The sequence below is a fragment of the Candoia aspera genome, chromosome 1 (assembly GCF_035149785.1).
Source record: "Candoia aspera isolate rCanAsp1 chromosome 1, rCanAsp1.hap2, whole genome shotgun sequence".
In the NCBI taxonomy this organism is placed as follows: Eukaryota; Metazoa; Chordata; class Lepidosauria; order Squamata; family Boidae; genus Candoia; species Candoia aspera.
In genome coordinates this window covers 193212100-193231129 of record NC_086153.1, presented here as the reverse complement: position 1 = coordinate 193231129, position 19030 = coordinate 193212100, and the positions used below count along the sequence as shown (strand labels likewise).

At 40.3% G+C, this 19030-nt stretch overlaps 1 protein-coding gene and 1 long non-coding RNA gene across 2 annotated transcripts in view; one reads left to right on the top strand and one right to left on the bottom strand.

The window, feature by feature from the left end:
* The window catches only part of TLK1 (tousled like kinase 1), a 70746-nt gene extending 55718 nt beyond the window's left edge, over positions 1–15028 (bottom strand). Inside the window, exon 1 of the mRNA XM_063318200.1 lies at positions 14848–15028. Within this exon, the coding sequence (XP_063174270.1) occupies positions 14848–15028 (181 nt within the window). The remainder of the gene's footprint in view (positions 1–14847) is intronic.
* A 557-nt stretch (positions 15029–15585) lies between these two features.
* LOC134507511 (uncharacterized) lies at positions 15586–16311 on the top strand. The gene is made up of 2 exons (XR_010068920.1): positions 15586–16034; positions 16130–16311. It is a non-coding gene; the product is annotated as an uncharacterized LOC134507511 (long non-coding RNA).
* The last annotated feature ends 2719 nt before the right edge of the window (positions 16312–19030 follow it).

The window sequence follows — 19030 nt, the reverse complement described above, 5'->3', positions numbered from 1 at the left end:
TCTTACAACATGTTAAATCAAAATATAGCTTGTTTGGCTTATGAATCAAGACTAAATATTTCAGGTGAGAAAGTTTCCTAATCACCTTAACTAATATTTAGTAAATACTTAAAGGTCCTCAAATTGTTCCCTATATCTGACATGGCTTTTTCTTTTTTGTCTATGAGTCCTCTGCTACTCTACATCAGTATCTGGAAGCCTACAAGTGTTTTGGGTCACAACTCCCATCATCTCCAAATCATGATGAAAGCTATAATCTAACATATCTGGAAGACAGCCACAAGATCTGTCATGAAGGATACAGATAATTCTATTAAAAGCAGCAGCAGCAGCAATGGTCTTTCCATTGTCAAAACTGAACACTGAGAAAGAGCAAGAGAAAGAGGATAGACACCTTTAAATTATGAATCTTGAGATTATTATAATTACTATGAGTACAATGGACTACAAGTAGAACCAATCAGTCAATCCTGGAACAAATAAAGACTGGTTCTTCCTCGGTAGTGATGTTCAGCAAGCAGGAACTTATACATTCTGGATGTGCAATGCAAGCAAATAATGGACTAGAAAGTTTGGCAAAGATTGGCAAGGTTCAACTCACTGACATGCTGGAAAATGGAGCCATATTAGCATTTCAAATAAAACAGAATTCAATAGATCAGGTATACTGAAAATAATAAAATCTTATGAACTGCAAACATGTATTGACTCAAATAGGACAATTACAATTAGGAAGGAAAAAAACATTGTTTTAAATATTGGTATTTACAATGCACTAGTTTCTACAACAATCAAACATATTGGTTTGTACCTATAACACAAGAACTGTGGCCATGCAGCCCAAGTATCTACTGTACTGCAAAAAATACAGCTGCTTAAAAATATTTGTTTATCTTGAAGTACACGTGATCTAAATATCCAAATGACAGAGCCAAAATCTCCCATCCCTTTTAGAGCACAATAGCTCCTCCCTCATGGTCTGTCCCTAGGTATTTCTGTAACATCTTATATGTTCCACATAGGAGACTATTTACTTTGGCCCTAATTGGAGCACTAACTATAAGGGCAACAATTGGCAGGTATATAAGCATCCCAAATGAAAGCTGAACTTGTTTCAAGTCTGCTTGAAGCTAGAATCTGTCTCAGACGTGGTATTAAAATGTCCATTGTACACACCCAATGGCGATCAAATGTAATACTTCCTATTGTTAATAACTCTAATCGCCATTGTGACCAGCAGGCTGTTACACTTCTCCTGAGTGACCACTCTTCAGAAGCCTCTAAGAAGATTGCAAAATTCTTATCAATAGCTATGGCTGTTAGAAATCATCTGCATCCTCATTCATGCTATTAACTGTTAGCTGCTAATTGCTTTAGTTTTCTTGCAATTTTAAAATTTCCTTTTATAGTTATTTTATTGTATACTGATCTTTTACTGTGTTTGGTCTTGGACCATAAATAAATGTTGTACACATGCAGAGATATTAAGAGATATTAGTATCTTATAATAATATGAAGTTATGCAAAAACATTAAGCAAAATCTCCTATCTGAAATCTAACACTAGTTTTATCCATGTTTATTTCTAAACAGTCCCCCATGAATAAAATGAAATTTCAACACCCACACATACACACATATAGCTTAAGTTGTTAAGATTTTCAAGAATCAAGAAATGCTAATTATTGGGTAAAATTAATATTTTTCCATAATAGGAAACTATATCCTTATAAATTAAAATACATTTAATTTAAATTAAACATATTAATTGAAAAGAGACTATCTGAGTTTTATAAGGCATAAAATAAGAATATAAGAAAACATATGGCCTAATTACATTTTTATAAGAATTTTATTAGATTTAAGACAAAGATAAAAACTATAGAAAAGCAAAAAACTAGAAAAAGTAAAAAAGAAAACTAAAAAAGTGTGAAAACACAAGAGAAAAAATATTTTTTTAGAAGTTACATAAAGAGATAACTTCCAACTTTTAACAGCAAGGATATATATAATATATCTTCCATAATCAATCCCTTACTTTATATTAAACCAAAATCACATTATTTCTATAAATCACTCCATTGACACAATATAAAAATCACTAAATAAAATTGCTCCTTCCCCTTATTTTAATACACACACACACACACACACACCCCTCCTAATCAACTTCCCCAAAGATAACATCTAATTATTTTCTTCCTGCTACTATTCTTTACATTTGTCTACTATAATAAAGATCAAACTAAAAAGTATATAGATTATCTGCCATTATAATTAATAATACAACAATTATAATAATCTTAATCATATTAAGCCTAAAACCAAGCATTTATTATTATACCTTATTAATCTTAATCCAAATCATTAAAGATGAATGAAGTCAAACAAGCTCTTCAATTTCTTCCATGACATCCCCAACCAGATGAAACATTTTAGACCTCATGTGTAATAATACTAGTGACTATTATCATCCTTGTAAACTAATTCTACAGCATTTTGAGGAACTGAATTCTCCCAGGACAAAAAACGCTTAAGTTCAGCACATTATATTTTATCCATGAAGATTGAAAAGGTCTGTATATTTCCCCTCTATACATGGCAACCACTGAAACAAAAAATGTAGTAGTCCCAATTGTGTTCTCTTAATTAGGCAAAGATCATCAACAAACCTAGCAAGCCTTCATCACTTGGAATCAAGTTTAGGAGGGCAATAATCAAGAATATAAACAACCTATGGTTTGTTCACAATTGTAGATAAGTAAGCAGAGAGCCAGTGATTCTCAGGTCAAGGCTGGCACCTATCTAACACTCAGCAACTGCTCAGCATCATGACCACCAAGTACATCATAAAAGTCCATTAATTTGTGATAAGAATCGGAAGAAAAAGCTACAGTTTGAACTACTGTGTAAGACCATAGCAGTTCATACTGGAAGTACAAGAGGTACCTGCACATTCATACAGGCAATGGGCACTCAATTGTCTGCTTTGACTTTATGCTTGTTTGCAACAAAGCTACTTATAAACCAAGCTATGTCTGAGAGACTACAGCTGAGTCCTAATTCAGGAGCCTAGTTCAGCCATGTAACATCTGGAGATCTATGAATTACTGCCAAATACCTGGTCTGGGGAGGCTAACCATAGTGCTAAAATCAAATGTAAGAATTGTAGCAATGGAGAGTACAGTGACTAAAACAATGTGCATATTTCTATGAAAAGAAGTTATCACAGGATACATTTTAAATGGGAATGGCTATATCTTTGTTTTTCATTAAGAAAAAAATATTAAAATAGTAGTATACTATGCTGTAGATTCAAACCCTGTACACAACAGTTAGCCAAAACAGTTTTGAGAGCCCATTCTCAGTTCCAATTTCATTATAATTGTTCATAATTCAAATTATGTAGCATCACATCAGTGGATTTGATTCAGATTTAAGAACAGGCAAACAGACTAGTCATCCTGATGTATTCTATAACCTTTATTTGACAGGAAATCTATATAGTTTGAATGCTATACAAGTAGCATCTCAAAACACAACTCAAACACAAACACAATAACAATTTATATGATTTAGTGAAATAGTAATATTTTAAAGATAATACAATATACTGCAACATATAGCAAGGTTTTTCCACTTAAGTGATTATGCAAATAGATTCACACATTGTACTGCACAACTTGGTTTTCAAGCTGAATAACAAAGGGCTGAGATCACACAACATAAAAAAGTTCTAAAACATTATTTACAAATCACAATGGTCAGGTTCACCAAGACTCTTAAGCCAAAACTAACCAAGCTGCATTTCAGCTTAGTGCACTGTGTGATTCAGCCAACATCTTGTTTAAACAGATTTTACCAATTTCTGGTAAGAAATTAAATTAAATTTCTCTGACTCCCTACATGAACTGTGTGATGACTACTGCAATATAAAGTTTAGGAAAGATGCTTGTCTAGTAATCACAACAACACAATAAAAATGTCAAAGTTTGAATCGTGATAAAAAGATACTTACAAATTTCTAAGATACACTGATCGCTTTCTGTTATACACTTTTGAACGTCATAGTAATAGTCTGGTTTATAGACTGGTTTAAGATTGGGAAATAGACTGGTTTAAGATTGGGAAAGGAGTACGGCAGGGCTGTATACTCTCACCCTACCTATTCAACTTCTATACAGAACACATCATGCAACATGCTGGGCTTGAAGAATCCAAGGCTGGGGTTAAAATCGCTGGAAGAAACATTAACAATCTCAGATATGCAGATGATACCACTTGGATGGCTGAAAGCAAGGAGGAACTGAGGAGTCTTATAATGAAGGTGAAAGAAGAAAGTGCAAAAGCTGGCTTGCAGCTAAACCTCAAAAAAACCAAGATTATGGCAACGAGCTTGACTGATAACTGGCAAATAGAGGGAGAAAACTTAGAGGCAGTGAAAGACTTTGTGTTTCTAGGCACAAAGATTACTGCAGACGCTGACTGCAGCCAGGAAATCAGAAGACTTTAATTCTTGGGAGGAGAGCAATGACAAATTTCGATAAAATAGTTAAGAGCAGAGACATCACACTGACAGCAAAGGTCCGCATAGTTAAAGCAATGGTATTCCCCGTAGTAACATATGGCTGCGAGAGCTGGACCATAAGGAAGGGTGAGCGAAGGAAGATAGATGCTTTGGAACTGTGGTGTTGGAGGAAAATTCTGAGAGTCCTTTGGACTGCAAGAAGATCAAACCAGTCCATCCTCCAGGAAATAAAGCCAGACTGCTCACTTGAGGGAATGATATTAAAGGCAAAACTGAAATACTTTGGCCACACAATGAGAAGACAGGACACCCTGGAGAAGATGCTGATGCTAGGGAGAGTGGAAGGCAAAAGGAAGAAGGGCCGACCAAGGGCCAGATGGATGGATGATATTCTAGAGGTGACAGACTCGTCCTTGGGGAGCTGGGGGTGGCAATGACCGACAGGAAGCTCTGGCGTGGGCTGGTCCATGGAGTCACAAAGAGTCAGAAGCAACTGAATAAATAAACAACAAGTAATAGTCTAGCAATAACAATAGTTAAGTCATTCACCCAGTAAACATATACCAGATTCCAAAGCAAACCACAGCCTACCACAATTCATTAATCCCCCTCCTTTCTGATCAGTAGTCCAAAAACCTTTGCACTGCCTGCACTTTCTCTGTGCAAATATCCTTCTTTTGCAAAAAAAACAACAACAAATATAACCTGTGATGGCCTGGTTGGGACTGAAGCCACAACCATGACAACTGGGGTAAGGAAAGGCTTATTGTTCCCTCGAGCTCCTTTGTTTGCAAAACAAAACCCTTGCATGTCTATGGGGAATGAAAATAAAGTGGGAACAGCAAAGATTTCACAGATACTCATGCATTTTATGTGGATCTCCCAGTGGACTAGTGATTGTTTAACCACAAATTACTATTAATCCAGATTCAGATGATGCACCAGAATGATCAACATAAAATAAGGTTATACGCTGTGGTTAAGAAAGAGCATGTCAATCACAATCTAACCTGTGGTTTAAGTTTATATGCCATGTTGAGGCTAACTAAAACATGGCCTAGCTCATCATGTGACCTCTGGTTACAGGATACAATTCAGATATCACATCCTAGTCATTCAAAAGGACCCTGCGGTTATACCATTGGCAATGTATCTGTGAATAACAAATCTGTGGTTCTAGTACTACAACCTGTGGCTTGCTTCCAGCCTCCAAACCAGATGGGAAATACGGGGCAAGAAGTAGCCTTTGAGAAATATGAGGTCAAAAACTCCAGCTAATGGCACACACCAACATTTTATTTTCTGTGAATAGTTATCAACAACAACAAAATCAAAATTCGTTACTATGACTAACCTTGCTTTCAGATTCTCATTCCAGTAAACTTGAAATGGTGTTGTGGATACAACAACAGAGTATAAGGTGATGGTGCATAATTATTAACTTGGATTTTTGGCTTAACATATCACACACACAACCAGGAAAACACACATCTTTTTTATTTTCCCAAACCATTAACAGGGTTACATTTTAGTGAACTAAATCTATTGAACTACCTAGTGAATCTAGTGAACTACCCAATGATTGGGTACATACAGCCTACTAAGCCAAAATCAAATAAATCACATTACGAATTAATCATATAAATTATCTTCCAGAATTTGATGTGTCAAAGTTTGTGTAAGTCATGAAATTGATCCACTTGGTTTTAGTGCAGCATTTTTATCCACACTCTGGAATCTTTTTAATTTCAGTTTCTAATTTTCAAACAGCCAAGCTTCCTTCATATATTTAAATGTCCTTCTTTCTGAAAAACATATTTCTGTAAATTTGGAAGTATACTCTTTTATTTAAAGAAATATTCAGTATCAGTAGCTGCCAAACAATAATTTTTTACAGATTTTACAATTAGACATTCCCTAGCAATGAGAATCAACTATCATCATCATCATCATCATCATCATCCCAAAATGCCAATGACTGAAGAAAAGACATGTTTGCATCACTCACCTACCTCAACAGTTTATGGCTCACAGATCAAAGGCAATAGATGTCCCTACAGAAATGATCACTTTCAGCTAGATGATAGCATCCCTCTTAGCATCACAACTAATCCTTTGCAATTCCAGTATTTTGTCTGCAGACACTTAAAAGCAGACACTAATTCTTAATCCTGATCATAACTAGTTTCAATTCTCATTTCATAAAAATATCCTGAAAATATTAAAAAATTGAAATAAAATTGTGTTGAAAGAGGCCACTAGGTCATCTAGTCCAAACTCTGCTCAGTGCTGGAACCCAAATAAAGCATTCCAGACAGATGCTGTCTAGTCTCCACTTGAACACATCCAATGAAGGGGCATCTACCATCTCTCTTGATAATTGGTTCTACTACTGAACTGCCCTTTCTGTAACTTAAATCAATTATTTCATATTCTGCACTCCAGAACAAGAGAAAGCAGGTCTTCTATGTGACACTCTTTCAGGTGTCTGAAGAGTGCTATCACGTTCTGCTCAGTCATTGTTTCTCAAGTTTAAACATGCTCAGCTCATTCAATCTCTCTTCATAAGATGTATAATTTAGCCCTGTAATCATCCTTGCTGCCCTTCTCTGCATCTATTCCAATCTGAGTCCTTAAAATGTGATGCCCAAAACAGAACTGATACAAACATCTGACTGAAACACAATACAGAGGAACAATTACTTCTTATGATTTGGAAGTTCTTCTTTTGATGCAAACTTAAATTGATTTTCTCTTTTTTGCAGCCCCTTCACACTGCTGGCTTACACTTACTTTGCAATCAACTATTATTCCAAGGTATTTTTCACACATATCATTACCAAGATTATCTCCCATTTTATACTTATGCATTTGATTTTTGTTTCTTAAGTGAAGAACTATGCATGTGTCTTTTTTTTAATTTTATTCCGTTATTTTTGGTCATTTCTATAACCTATCACAATTTTGAATTTTAGTGCCTTCTAGGGTATTAGCTGTAGGGACGCGGTGGCGCTGCGGGTTAAACTGCTGAGCTGCCGATCGGAAGGTCGGCGGTTTGAAACCGCGCGGCGGGGTGAGCTCCCGTTGCTCGTCCCAGCTCCTGCACACCAAGCAGTTCGAAAACATGCAAATGTGAGTAGATTAATTGGTACCGCTTTGGCGGGAAGGTAACGGCGTTCCGTGAGTCATGCCGGCCACATGACCACGGACGGGTCCTTAGGGACAACGCCGGCTCCAAGGCTTAGAAACGGAGATGAGCACCGCCCCCTAGAGTCGGACACAACTGGACTTTACGTCAAGGGAAACCTTTACCTTTACCTTTACCTAGGGTATTAGCTATCCTATCCAATTTTATGTCATCTGCAAATCTGATAAGCGTTCCTTCTACCTCATCATTCAATTCATTAATGAAAATAATCAAAAGTAGATTACCCAGAATTGAGCACCCCACTTTCCACCATTCTCCAATCTGTTGAGGGAATTGATACCATTCTCCAATCTGATACTCCCTCATGATGTGCAGATTTCAACTGCCAGAATTCTCAGCAATGGCCAGGATTCCAGGAGTTGGTTTGCACATATCAAGGGCAGCTAAATTAGGAATGACTTCCTTAAAGTCAGTGTTACATATATTTTAAAGGATGTTCTGAAAAGCAATCTAGCTGTTATAGTCTGCCTCAGCTGCAGCTACCCCTTATATACAATAATATACAGTAAGATTATATACTGTTTCAGCTATGATTCCAAAAAGGTGCTTCAAAGTACATAGAACAAAAACACAGCACAAGTCTACAGTGGTTTAAAGCAGCCACCTTTTCCCCTAGAATCATGTGGCAGCTACAGAAAGCAGCAGCCTAATACCTGGAAATGATATGACTGTTTTAAAGGCTGCAGATAGGTCTGAACTATCTTTCTGAATTAAATTTGGAGTATCACACAACTCTATTATACAATAATCTAGATAGGAAGTTACCAATACACAACCAGCAGACTTCCATGCAGAATGTAAATATTTATTTATTTAACATATTTATATGTTAGTTTGATCCTGTTGGGCCTGAGGAAGTGGACAGGATCCTCTGGACTGTAAATGCCACCACTTGCCAATTAGATCCATGTCCCTCCTGGCTGGTGAAGGCAGCTCGGGACGTGACCTGTGGTTGGGTCCAAGTGATGGTAAATACATCCTTGGGAGAGGGGGTGTTTCCGGCAGCCTTTAGGGAGGCGCTGGTGCGCCCCCTCCTCAAGAAACCATTGCTGAACCCTACTGTACTGGACAATGTTAATCCAGTCTCCCACCTCCCCTTTTTGGGGAAGGTGGTAGAGAAAGTGGTGGCATTGCAGCTCGAGAGGATTCTGGATGAAACAGATTATCTAGCCCTCTTTCAGTCAGGTTTCAGGCCCAGTTATGGGATGGAAACAGCATTGGTCACACTAATGGATTGTCTTTGGCAGGAGCGGGATGGGGGGCAGTGCATCCATCCTTGCTCTTCTTGACCTCTCAACCATGGTATCCTTTTGGGGAGGCTCAGGGAGTTGGGGGTGGGCAGCTGAGCTGGTTCACTTCCTTCCTCCAGGACCGGTCCCAATCGGTGTTGATAGGGAACGAGAGATCCAGCCCACGGCCCTTCTTTGTTGGGTGCCGCAGGGCTCGGTATTCTCTCCGCTCCTTTTTAACATCTACGTGAAACTGCTGGGCGAGATCATCTGTCACCATGGGGTGAGGTATCATCAGTATGCTGATGATACCCAATTATACATCTCCATCCTGGGTGAAGTAAGTGATGCTGTGACCACCCTCTCCAGGTGCCTGGAGGCTGTGGAGGCCTGGATGGGGAACTATAGGCTCTGGCTGAACCCTGGTAAGATGGAGCGGCTGTGGATTAATGGCTCCTCAGTATCTGGGAAACTGTCATCTTTGGTCCTGGATGGGGTTGCACTGCCCCAGACAAACCCCGGTGCATAATTTGGGGGTCCTCCTGGACTCACGACTCCTGCTCAAAGAGCAGGTGGCAGTCATGGCCAGGAGGGCCTTTGCTCAACTTCATGTCCTGTGCCAGTTACGCCCTTTCCTGGACCAAGAGGCCCTTCCAACAGTCACTCATGCCCTGATCATCTCCCATATAGACTACTGTAATGCGCTCTACATGGGGCTACCCTTGAAGTGTATCCAGAAACTACAGCTGGTTCAGAATGCAGCCACACAGGCAATTCTAGGTGCCCCAAGGTTGGCACATTAACACCTTCGCTACACGAGCTTCACTGGGTTGCAGTTTGCTTCCGGGCCCAATTCAAGGTGTCGGTTATTACCTTTAAAGCCCTACATGGCATGGGACCAGGTTACCTGAGGGACTGTCTCATCCCTATAACATTGACCTGCCCCACCCGGTCATGCAGGGAGGGCATGTTACGGACCCCATCTGTAAAAGAATTCCATCTAGCGGGGTCCAGGAAGCGGGCCTTCTCTGCAGTAGCTCCCACCCTTTGGAACATCCTTCCCCCCGAGGTGAGAGAAGCCCCTTCACTCCTGGACTTTCGAAGACAACTAAAAACCTGTTTTTGCCAGCATGCCTGGAGCAGGAAGGGAAAGTTATTCCTGGGAGTGGCTTGCCCCCTAGAATGGCCCTTCACTCATGGATTGATACAGAATCTTTAGCCATCTGGATTTTAGCACATTTTATATTTTTATTGTCTATTTATATTTATGGTATTTATAATCATATTGAATTTTATATTATGCTTTTATTGTAAACCACCCAGAGTCCCTCCTTTTGGGGGGTAGATGGGCGGTGATAAAATTTGATAGATAGATAGATAGATAGATAGATAGATAGATAGATAGATAGATACAGACACCCATAATATTCTGTCTCAGTCTCTTCATGGTGCAATGGGTATCACTGAATCAGAAGATTCCCAATAATAACAATACAATACCCTTATCTAATTTTATATAAATACAGATAGATGACAAAAGAAATACTATCACTAATGGGCATTAAAAGGAATTTTCTGATGGTAAGAGATGTTAAACACTGGCGCACACTACCTAGAACAATGAATAGCAGCATCTACACACACAGTAATGATGCCAAAATGGCACGCACATGGTGACATCATGTAAAGCCAATCTTATGTACTTACATCCTGATGTCTGAATTGTCACTTAAGTTTTGCCATTTGTCCTCCCCCACACAAATGCCCATAGAAAATAATTCCCCCTTGCAGGAGGTTTTCCAACAGGGGATGGATGAACAGTAGAGATGTTTTAATCGATTCCTGCACTGGACTAGATGAGCCATGAAGACTCTTTAAACTCATGCATCCTATGATTTTGGAATGTTATTGCCAATATAAGATACAGTAGTTTTACTATGACTTACAGGTTACAAATACGTCTGATATTCTTGGCCACGCATAGTACATAGCCTTAATCAATAGAAATCACACCCCATTAAAAATAGTGGCATTTACTTTTGAGTAATCATGCATGGAATTAGTATATGATAAGGGTGGGCAACTCATGGATGGCCCCTTATCCAATTCTGATATTCAATGACAAAATGGTCCATTTTGGGTAGCATGATTTCATTTTCTTTGCAAATCAAGAAACTGGTGTGGGAATGAAGGTCTCTGAAAGGCAAACCACTCATATGTCTTCCATTAACTTGGCCCGCAAAACATATCCAAACCAAAACGCATCATGATTTTAAGGGTGGGGAAAGAAGCAGTTTACCACCCACTTCCCATTCCCACCTCTAAATACCATCCACAAGAAGCCCCCCCTCAAAAATCAGACCAAAACAAAGAAGTATATTACCATATCACTGAAAGGCATACTGTGACCTTACAATTGATTGAGGTCTGAGTTGCAGGCCCTAGTCGAAAATGGACTGCGCTCATAAAATTGTATGTTTAAATTAGTGAACAATTATATCGCTTTCTAAAATACTGTCTCTTTCTCAAAATCTGAGATTTTATAGTACTGCAAATCTTTACTTCTACTGTTTGTGAAACATTTCATATTTAAGACAAAAATTTTTTCTTAGGGAGCTGCATCTTCCAAACTAGAGACATCATGTGCACTCCAGAAAATTACAAGTATTTAAATATTTTTCGAAATCCCTAAATAAAAGCTATGGTTTATAAAACTACTGTATGTTCATCTGTATGTTACAGATAGTCCTCACTTAACAACCATTCATTTAGTGACAGTTCAGACTTACAATGGTGTTGGGAAAAAAACCTTACAACCCGTTGTCACACTTATGACAGTCGCAGTGTCCCCGCAGTCAAGTGATCACGATTTGGGCGTTTGGCAACAGGTTCGCATTTATGACCATCACAGTGTCCTGTGGTCACGTGGTTGCCATTTTCAACCTTCCCAGCCAGGTTCTGGCAAGCAAAATCAATGGGGAACCGAATGATTCACTTAATGACTACATGGTTCACTTAACACCCGCAGCAATTCACTTAACGACTGCCATGAAAAAGGTTGTAAAATTGGGTTGGATTCGCTTACTGACCGCTTCACTTAGCAACCAAAATGCTGGTCTAAATTATGGTCGTTAAGTGAGGACTACCTGTACATGTTTTAAGTGCATTCCTTTAAATGCTTGAAAAGTGAATGCAGAGTGTGGAGACTTATTGTCCATGACTAGTGAGCACCTAGAAAGAATTACAGTTTAAAATTATGCTCCCAACTCTAAAAGTGGCACAGTAAGGGCAGGCAATTCTTTTTGTTCAATGACCACATTCCTCTGGAAGTGCTCTATTGAGGACAGCATGTCAACAGTGGGTGAGGCCTAAGCAAGCAGTGGGCAGGGCCTGAGACAAAAGTTGGGGTTATCTATTTGCTCTTTCTAAATGCTTTTTATGTTTCTGATGTCCCATTTTTTCTTTTCAATATTTTCTTCTGATTTTCTCTGCATCCCCTACCCAATCTGCAAGTTAGGACAGGCTGTTCTTTTTATTGCCAAAGTATGGAATCACTGCTTGTAGAGAACTTTTGAATTTAAGCCAATAAATTATACTTATGCATATGCATGTAACCTGTTTTATGTTACTGAGTTTTATTATGTACTGGTCATTGACCACAGTAAATATTTTTTTTCCCTTCTTCTAGGACAAGGCCTTCATTAAATTAATCTGAGACCCACAAACGGCCTTAGTTCTGTTGATTGTTCACCATGCTCTACAGTGTCACTTTTTCTTCATAAGGTTTATTATTTAAATGAAAGATGCAAGGGGAACTCATAGGTTTATAACAAGTACTGAAGGTTGCATGAGGGTGGATTAAACTTCTCATGTGACATGGAAATTATCTTTGTATCACTGAAGTAATATTTCTAGCTCCCAATGCTAGAAGATAAACTTTAATGCCAGTAAATTGTATTCTGAAAGAGTTACTGAAGCAATTACTATCCATGATGGCCTTGCAAGTTGAATTAACAAAATGAGAAAACCAACATCTCAGCACAGTAGATAAATATTAGGTACAGCAAGTACTGCAAATAGGAAATGCAGCCAGAAAATGGATACGGTCTATTTATGTATTTCAAACAATGTAAACAAGTAGTTTGACAGGTTTATTTTATTTGGTCTAAAAATAAAGATTGACCCAATATTAAAGATATTAAAGTACATACTACTGATGACAACCAGTTAGCCAACTGTGAGTTAGCAGCTTAATAAACCTAGTTCAAACTGATACATCCAACAACTTTGGGGAAATTAAACTTTGAAAAGCTAAAGAAACCACAAAGAACCAAATGCCTACCATTCAGTGTATTAATACATGACATAAACCAAACAATTTCAGGTATTTTCTATAGTTCCTTCATTTCAAACAGGGCTTACCATTTTCAGTTTCTTATCTAGGAACGTGTGCAAAAGTGACATGAGTGATGCAAGTCTGATCACTGGAATGGAGAAAGAGAGCACATACTTCCACCTTGTATGACCAGGATTCTAATAATGTTCAGATCAAATCTTTTATGTAAATGTACTTTGAACTGGAAATACCTAGTTTCTCAAAAACAATACAATATTTCTCAGATTTAAAGTTTATGTACTTCCCAGGAACTGCTTATTTAAGACACACACACATACAACACAAACAAAAGGCAAAAGCCACTGAATTCACTGGAGTAAGCACCATGGTCAGAGAGCTATCAAATTCCAAAATCATGAATATGCAGTATTCATTCTTCCAGTATACCATATGTTGTTGAATCAAAGTTCCTTTCCATCCATTACTAACCAACATTTTAAGTAAAATTAATCATTTCATATGCAGTATAATTGCTACATCTTGTGGCAACACAGTTTAATGCAAGAAAGAAGGGGGGGGAATGGACAAACAATAAAAAAGACTTGTTTGCACATAACCTTCATACAGATATTCCCTGCAAACACCCACAACACCCTGCTCTCTCACTGTCGTTCTGATACCAGAGGGGTGGGGGAAGGAAAAGAGGGAGGGAAGAAAGGGGGGAAAATCGTATAAGATGCAATGGAGAAAAAGGAGAAAGTTGCAGTTATTCTGTCCTGGTTTTTAACACATCTCCCTCACTTCTGTGAGAAACCTATGGCTGAAGAAAGTGTCTTCCTTGTATCAATAAGTGCGCCGATCTTTGTCTCTTTTCCACCATCCTGCACCTCCATGATGCCAGAACGATTCGACCCTTTTTCATTTAAGCAACAGCCACGTTCATCACCATTATCACCATCAACGGAGGGAAAAAAAGAGTCCCCCTTTTTTTTCATTTGTAACAAGAAATAATCAACTACCCGGAAAAGAGAAATCTGCAAAATATTTTCCTTTTGTAAAAAAAAAAATCAGTTTAAAAACAAAGAGGAGAAAGGTATTAATTTACGACCCTTATACCGGGGATTTGTCAAGGAACTGTAGAGGCATTAAAATCTACCCTCTCCAACACCACTGAAAAGTGAGAGGGTGGAAGGAATTAAGTCGACCCTGAGGGGTGGGGGTCTGGAATAAATGGTTAGATTAGGGCTGGAGTTTTTCTGAGGTGCCTGCCTTGAGGAGGGGGGCACAGTCTAGACCTTCCACAGTCGGATGCAGAAGGAAGACATTTCTCGCCTGCCCTCATCGCGCACTCGGCCCCGCAAGCCAGGGACTGGCCTTAGGCGGCGGCGGCAGCTGCCGAGGCTGCTGATGCTACTGACACCGCCGTGCCCCTCCCTCCCTAAGGGCCCATTCCCCACATCAGTCAGTCAGTCATCTTCCTCCTCCTCACCTCCCCTTCCCGGCCGCGGAAGCAGAGCCTGAGCGCTTCTCCCTCCCTCGCTATTTACCTTCCTTGAGCGGCGTGTTGTTATGGAGCAGGGAGGCCGCCGCTGAGGCCGCCACGGCCGCTGCCGCCGCCGCTGCCGCCGCCGCCGCCGCGGAGCAGCCCTGCAGGCTCGGTGGGGACGTGGAGAGCCGGGACCAAGATGGCGGCCCCTCCAAACTTCCACTGCTACTTTGGACACTCATCAAGCTACTTTCTTGGAGCCCGGCGGCAGCCGCCGGGGGCAGCAGCACTTGGGGGAGAGGAAGAGGCGGCGCGGCGGCGGAGACACGACCAGCAACCCGGCCGCCGCTGTCGCCGCCGCCGCCGCGGTCATGGCCGGGAGTGGGACGGAGGAAGCGGGGAGCGGGGACCCCCGGACGCGGGAACACGACGGCCGGGCTGCGGGGGACGCCGCCGCGGGGTCCGGGAAAACGGGCAGGGGCTCCCGCGCCCTCCGACAGGCGACCGAGGAGGCGCCGCGGCGGCTCAGGCCGGAGCAACCTGCCCACACCTCTGCACTGCGTCGCCTCAGAGCAGCCGCCAATGTGGAAGACGGAGGAAATCCTCTCTCCGCCTAACCTTCTCCCCTGCTAGGGAGCGGGCGGCGGGGAGGGGTCATGCGCAGACACGATCGCGGGCTGGCAAATGGTGAGGGAACGGCGACGCCGGCGTGCCGCTCTCGCTGGTGCTGCTGCTGCTGCTGCTGCTGTGCATCTCGGCGGTAGCGCCGGCGGCCCCCCCGCCCCCAGCTCGCCTGGGAGAAGGACGGCGCATGCCGTCGGCTGGGGCACCTGCTCCTCCCCCTGCTCCTCCATACAGCAGGCCGTCGCGCCGCCTGCGACGCGCCCTCTTTGGCCTGGTAGAGGGCGGCTCGACTGCTGAGACGGTCCCGCAGAGCCTGCCTGGCTCGCCTCGCTCCCGGCGCGCGTTGCACGCCCTCCGTTACAGGCTCCGCGCCCGGAGCTGAAGCCTCCTCCTGCTGGACCCACCGAAGGAGTCGGTCACGGTATTACCCGCGCGGCTCACCCGCGGGCAACTTTGGCAAGTCGCTTCCCATAAAATGCGGCCGCCCCCGCGAGAGTGTTCAAAGTTGCCGTGCTGTCCACATGGACGAGAAAGTACGTTCCAGGGAAGAGAACAGAAATCATTTTTTGAAATTGCTTTAAAAATAAACATAGAAGCAGGGATGGGGAATCTGTCTTTCCAGAGGTTAGATTGTGGAGTCCTTGGTGCTCTCTGAACCTTGTTCTCTGGCAGACGTTTCATTGCCAGACTACACAACATCTTCAGTGTGAACCACTGAGGTTGGATTGCCTGACTGCTTGATGGGAGTTGATGTCCAGCAATCTCTGGAGGGCCGCAGACTAAAATGGATTGTACAAATTAATAGAAGATCGATCATAAGAGGAGCAGCTATGTTCAAGAGCAATATACCTCTGAATGCCAAATGATATGATCAATAAAGGCAGGTTGCCAGTTTCTTTGATTTCTGACCTCCTAGGGATCTGAATGACAACAGCTAGGAACAACATGCTAAATTAGACTTTGGGTCTTATGCAGTTGGGCAACACTTAATGCTCATCTTGACACACACTAGGTTTTTTTAAAAAACTACTGATCTTCATAGTTATTTATATGTATGGACATTACTCAACCAATTCTTCATCTGACACTTTAGAAATCACTGCCTATTGGCTATGAATAATCCCATTGCTAAGATGTGATTCTCAGCTGCATATCTGAAATTACATTATTCTGCAGTAATTAACTTAGAATAACAGGCATCTTTTGCATTTGCATGATTCAAATTTTCACTTACTTCTATGCATATGATAAAATGGAAGGATTTTTTTAAGTGCAAAAACTGATTTTTCCTGCACCTATTAAAACCATTGAATACAATAGAAAGTGAAACAAAAGCAGTTGAGAACATTCACTTATATTTCAGAGGGATTCTTTGACAGAATCATAAAAATCATTAAATGCTCATGATAACAGGAAAGATTTTGCTGAGTGACTTAAGAAACAAATATTCCTGGTGAACATTACATATATATAATTTGGGACCACTATACAAAATACTCTTTCTCTAATGCTCTGCTAGTCTGCCAAGCCTCAAATGGCAGAACTATCCAAAGAAGGGTAAGTAATGTAAGTAATGTAATGTGGGTAAGTGCCTTCTGTTCCCAAACCATTTAGTGCAAAAATGTCCTTGAACTGCATTCCTGATCATACCTTTTCACTGGACATGCTGGCTAGGGCAAGCTCAAAAAATTCTAGTGGCTACAAATCATCGTATCTCATTTAGATATTTAAATAGGAGATTAGATTCCATCCAACATTACATGTTGGGCTTAAATTCACAAATCTGGAAATACAATTCCTCTCATTCCCTGTGCAATCTCAACATATACTCCAAATAAGCTCCCAAGGGTCCCCTGAAGACATGTGTGTCTTCAGGAAAGAGGAGAAAAAAAAAGAATTGTTCTACCAGTGAAATCCATTATACTGTTAGAAACAGTTTACTTGGGTTTAAAAGCAGAGTAGACGGCAACAAAGATATTTGAAGTATTGGTATACTTACAATCCGTGAAACTAGGGCTACCTGATCTGTGCTGCAAAAATCTGGATGACTATTTTCTTTGCTACCATCTAACTGTCATCCAGATTTTTGCAGCCCAGACTAGAAGCTCTAATGCAAACAAGTCCCATTAGTATTACTGCCACATTTTGGATCAACTGCAGTTTCTGAACAGTTTTAAAATAATAATAATAATAATATAGCAATAAACTAGCTTGGATATTACTAGTGTATAGATGAATAAAATAAGAGGAGACCCAGTTGATATACAAGCCCAGATGACAGCAGATTCTACAAACTACTGATACTACTTGAGTATCCAGAGCAAAGTTTTGCCACCATTATCACCCTGATAATAACAGCTGTTAAAACAAATTATAGGGCACACAACCTGTAAAATTACTTTGAGTGTAAACCTGTAGACTCTATGACATGTTTATGATTTGTTGTCCACAATTTACTTTTTGATACTGCCACATATGTTCACTTTCAGATAGACTTGCCCTTTCTTTTTGTACAGCCAGCATGAACGAGTGCCCATACTCCCAGACAAATAGCCCAGTCTCCCATGTTGATGTAGAAATAGCTACTTTTCCAGGTATTTGGATGACCCACTAAATGAATCCATTCTAAGGATTTCCACAACTTGCTAAACTGCTAACTCCTATTGATTTCCAATACAGTCCTGTCTGCTACACTCAGAGCTTTCTATAAGGCCTTCAACAAGTTCTCCCATAAAATCCTTATTGACAACATGGTAAAATGTGGGCAAAACAAAATTAGTTTTAGGTGGCTTTGGATCAACCTGCCAAAAGATCTCAAGTGGAATAGATTTCTGTCATTTTCATAAATGACAGATGTGGGCATAGAGGTGATTCTTATTAAATGTGCAGATTAAGCAAAGCTGGAACTAAATAGTTACTTGGAAAAGTATTGACAAGGTGAAGAATTCACTGACAGAATACATTCATTTGTCATAACAGGTAAAAAGAACACCATTCATATTATGTCTAGAACTAAATGAATTTAATATGCAGAAAGATAGCATTTCTCACTGCCCACAAGGGTGGTTTTATGGAAATATTCATGGAAAGTGTTTTTTCAGTTCTGGATACAACCTTAGGATTTGCGTAGATTCCTGAATATCAAAATGGGTCAAAGCCATGATCTTTAATACACCGTTTGTTAGACACTATTTTCTTACGGTTCTGTTTGCTCTAAAATTTGTTCCAGAAGTATTTCATAGAAAAGTACAATATATGATGAGGTTCCAGCTGTGAGGATAAATATATTCTGGTAGAAGCTAAAGTAAAAGAAGAATGTGATCAGATGTTATAACAAACTCTAGAGAGGGCCTGGGCAGACAGTCTGAAATTTAAAAAGCAGTAATGTACATTCAGAATGAAAAAGACTCACCTACATGGGGGAAATAATATCTGGAAAATGGGATGCAAATTGATCTAGTGAGAATAAGAGTAATCTTGAACATGTCATCCCCAGCAAGACAAGGAAAGGGATGCAAAGAATTTTAGGAATAGAACCCATGTAAGCAGATATATTGAAAATCCTGGCAAAGCACATGAATAACCTTAGAATTCTCATTTAAAGAAACAAACAAAAAAGT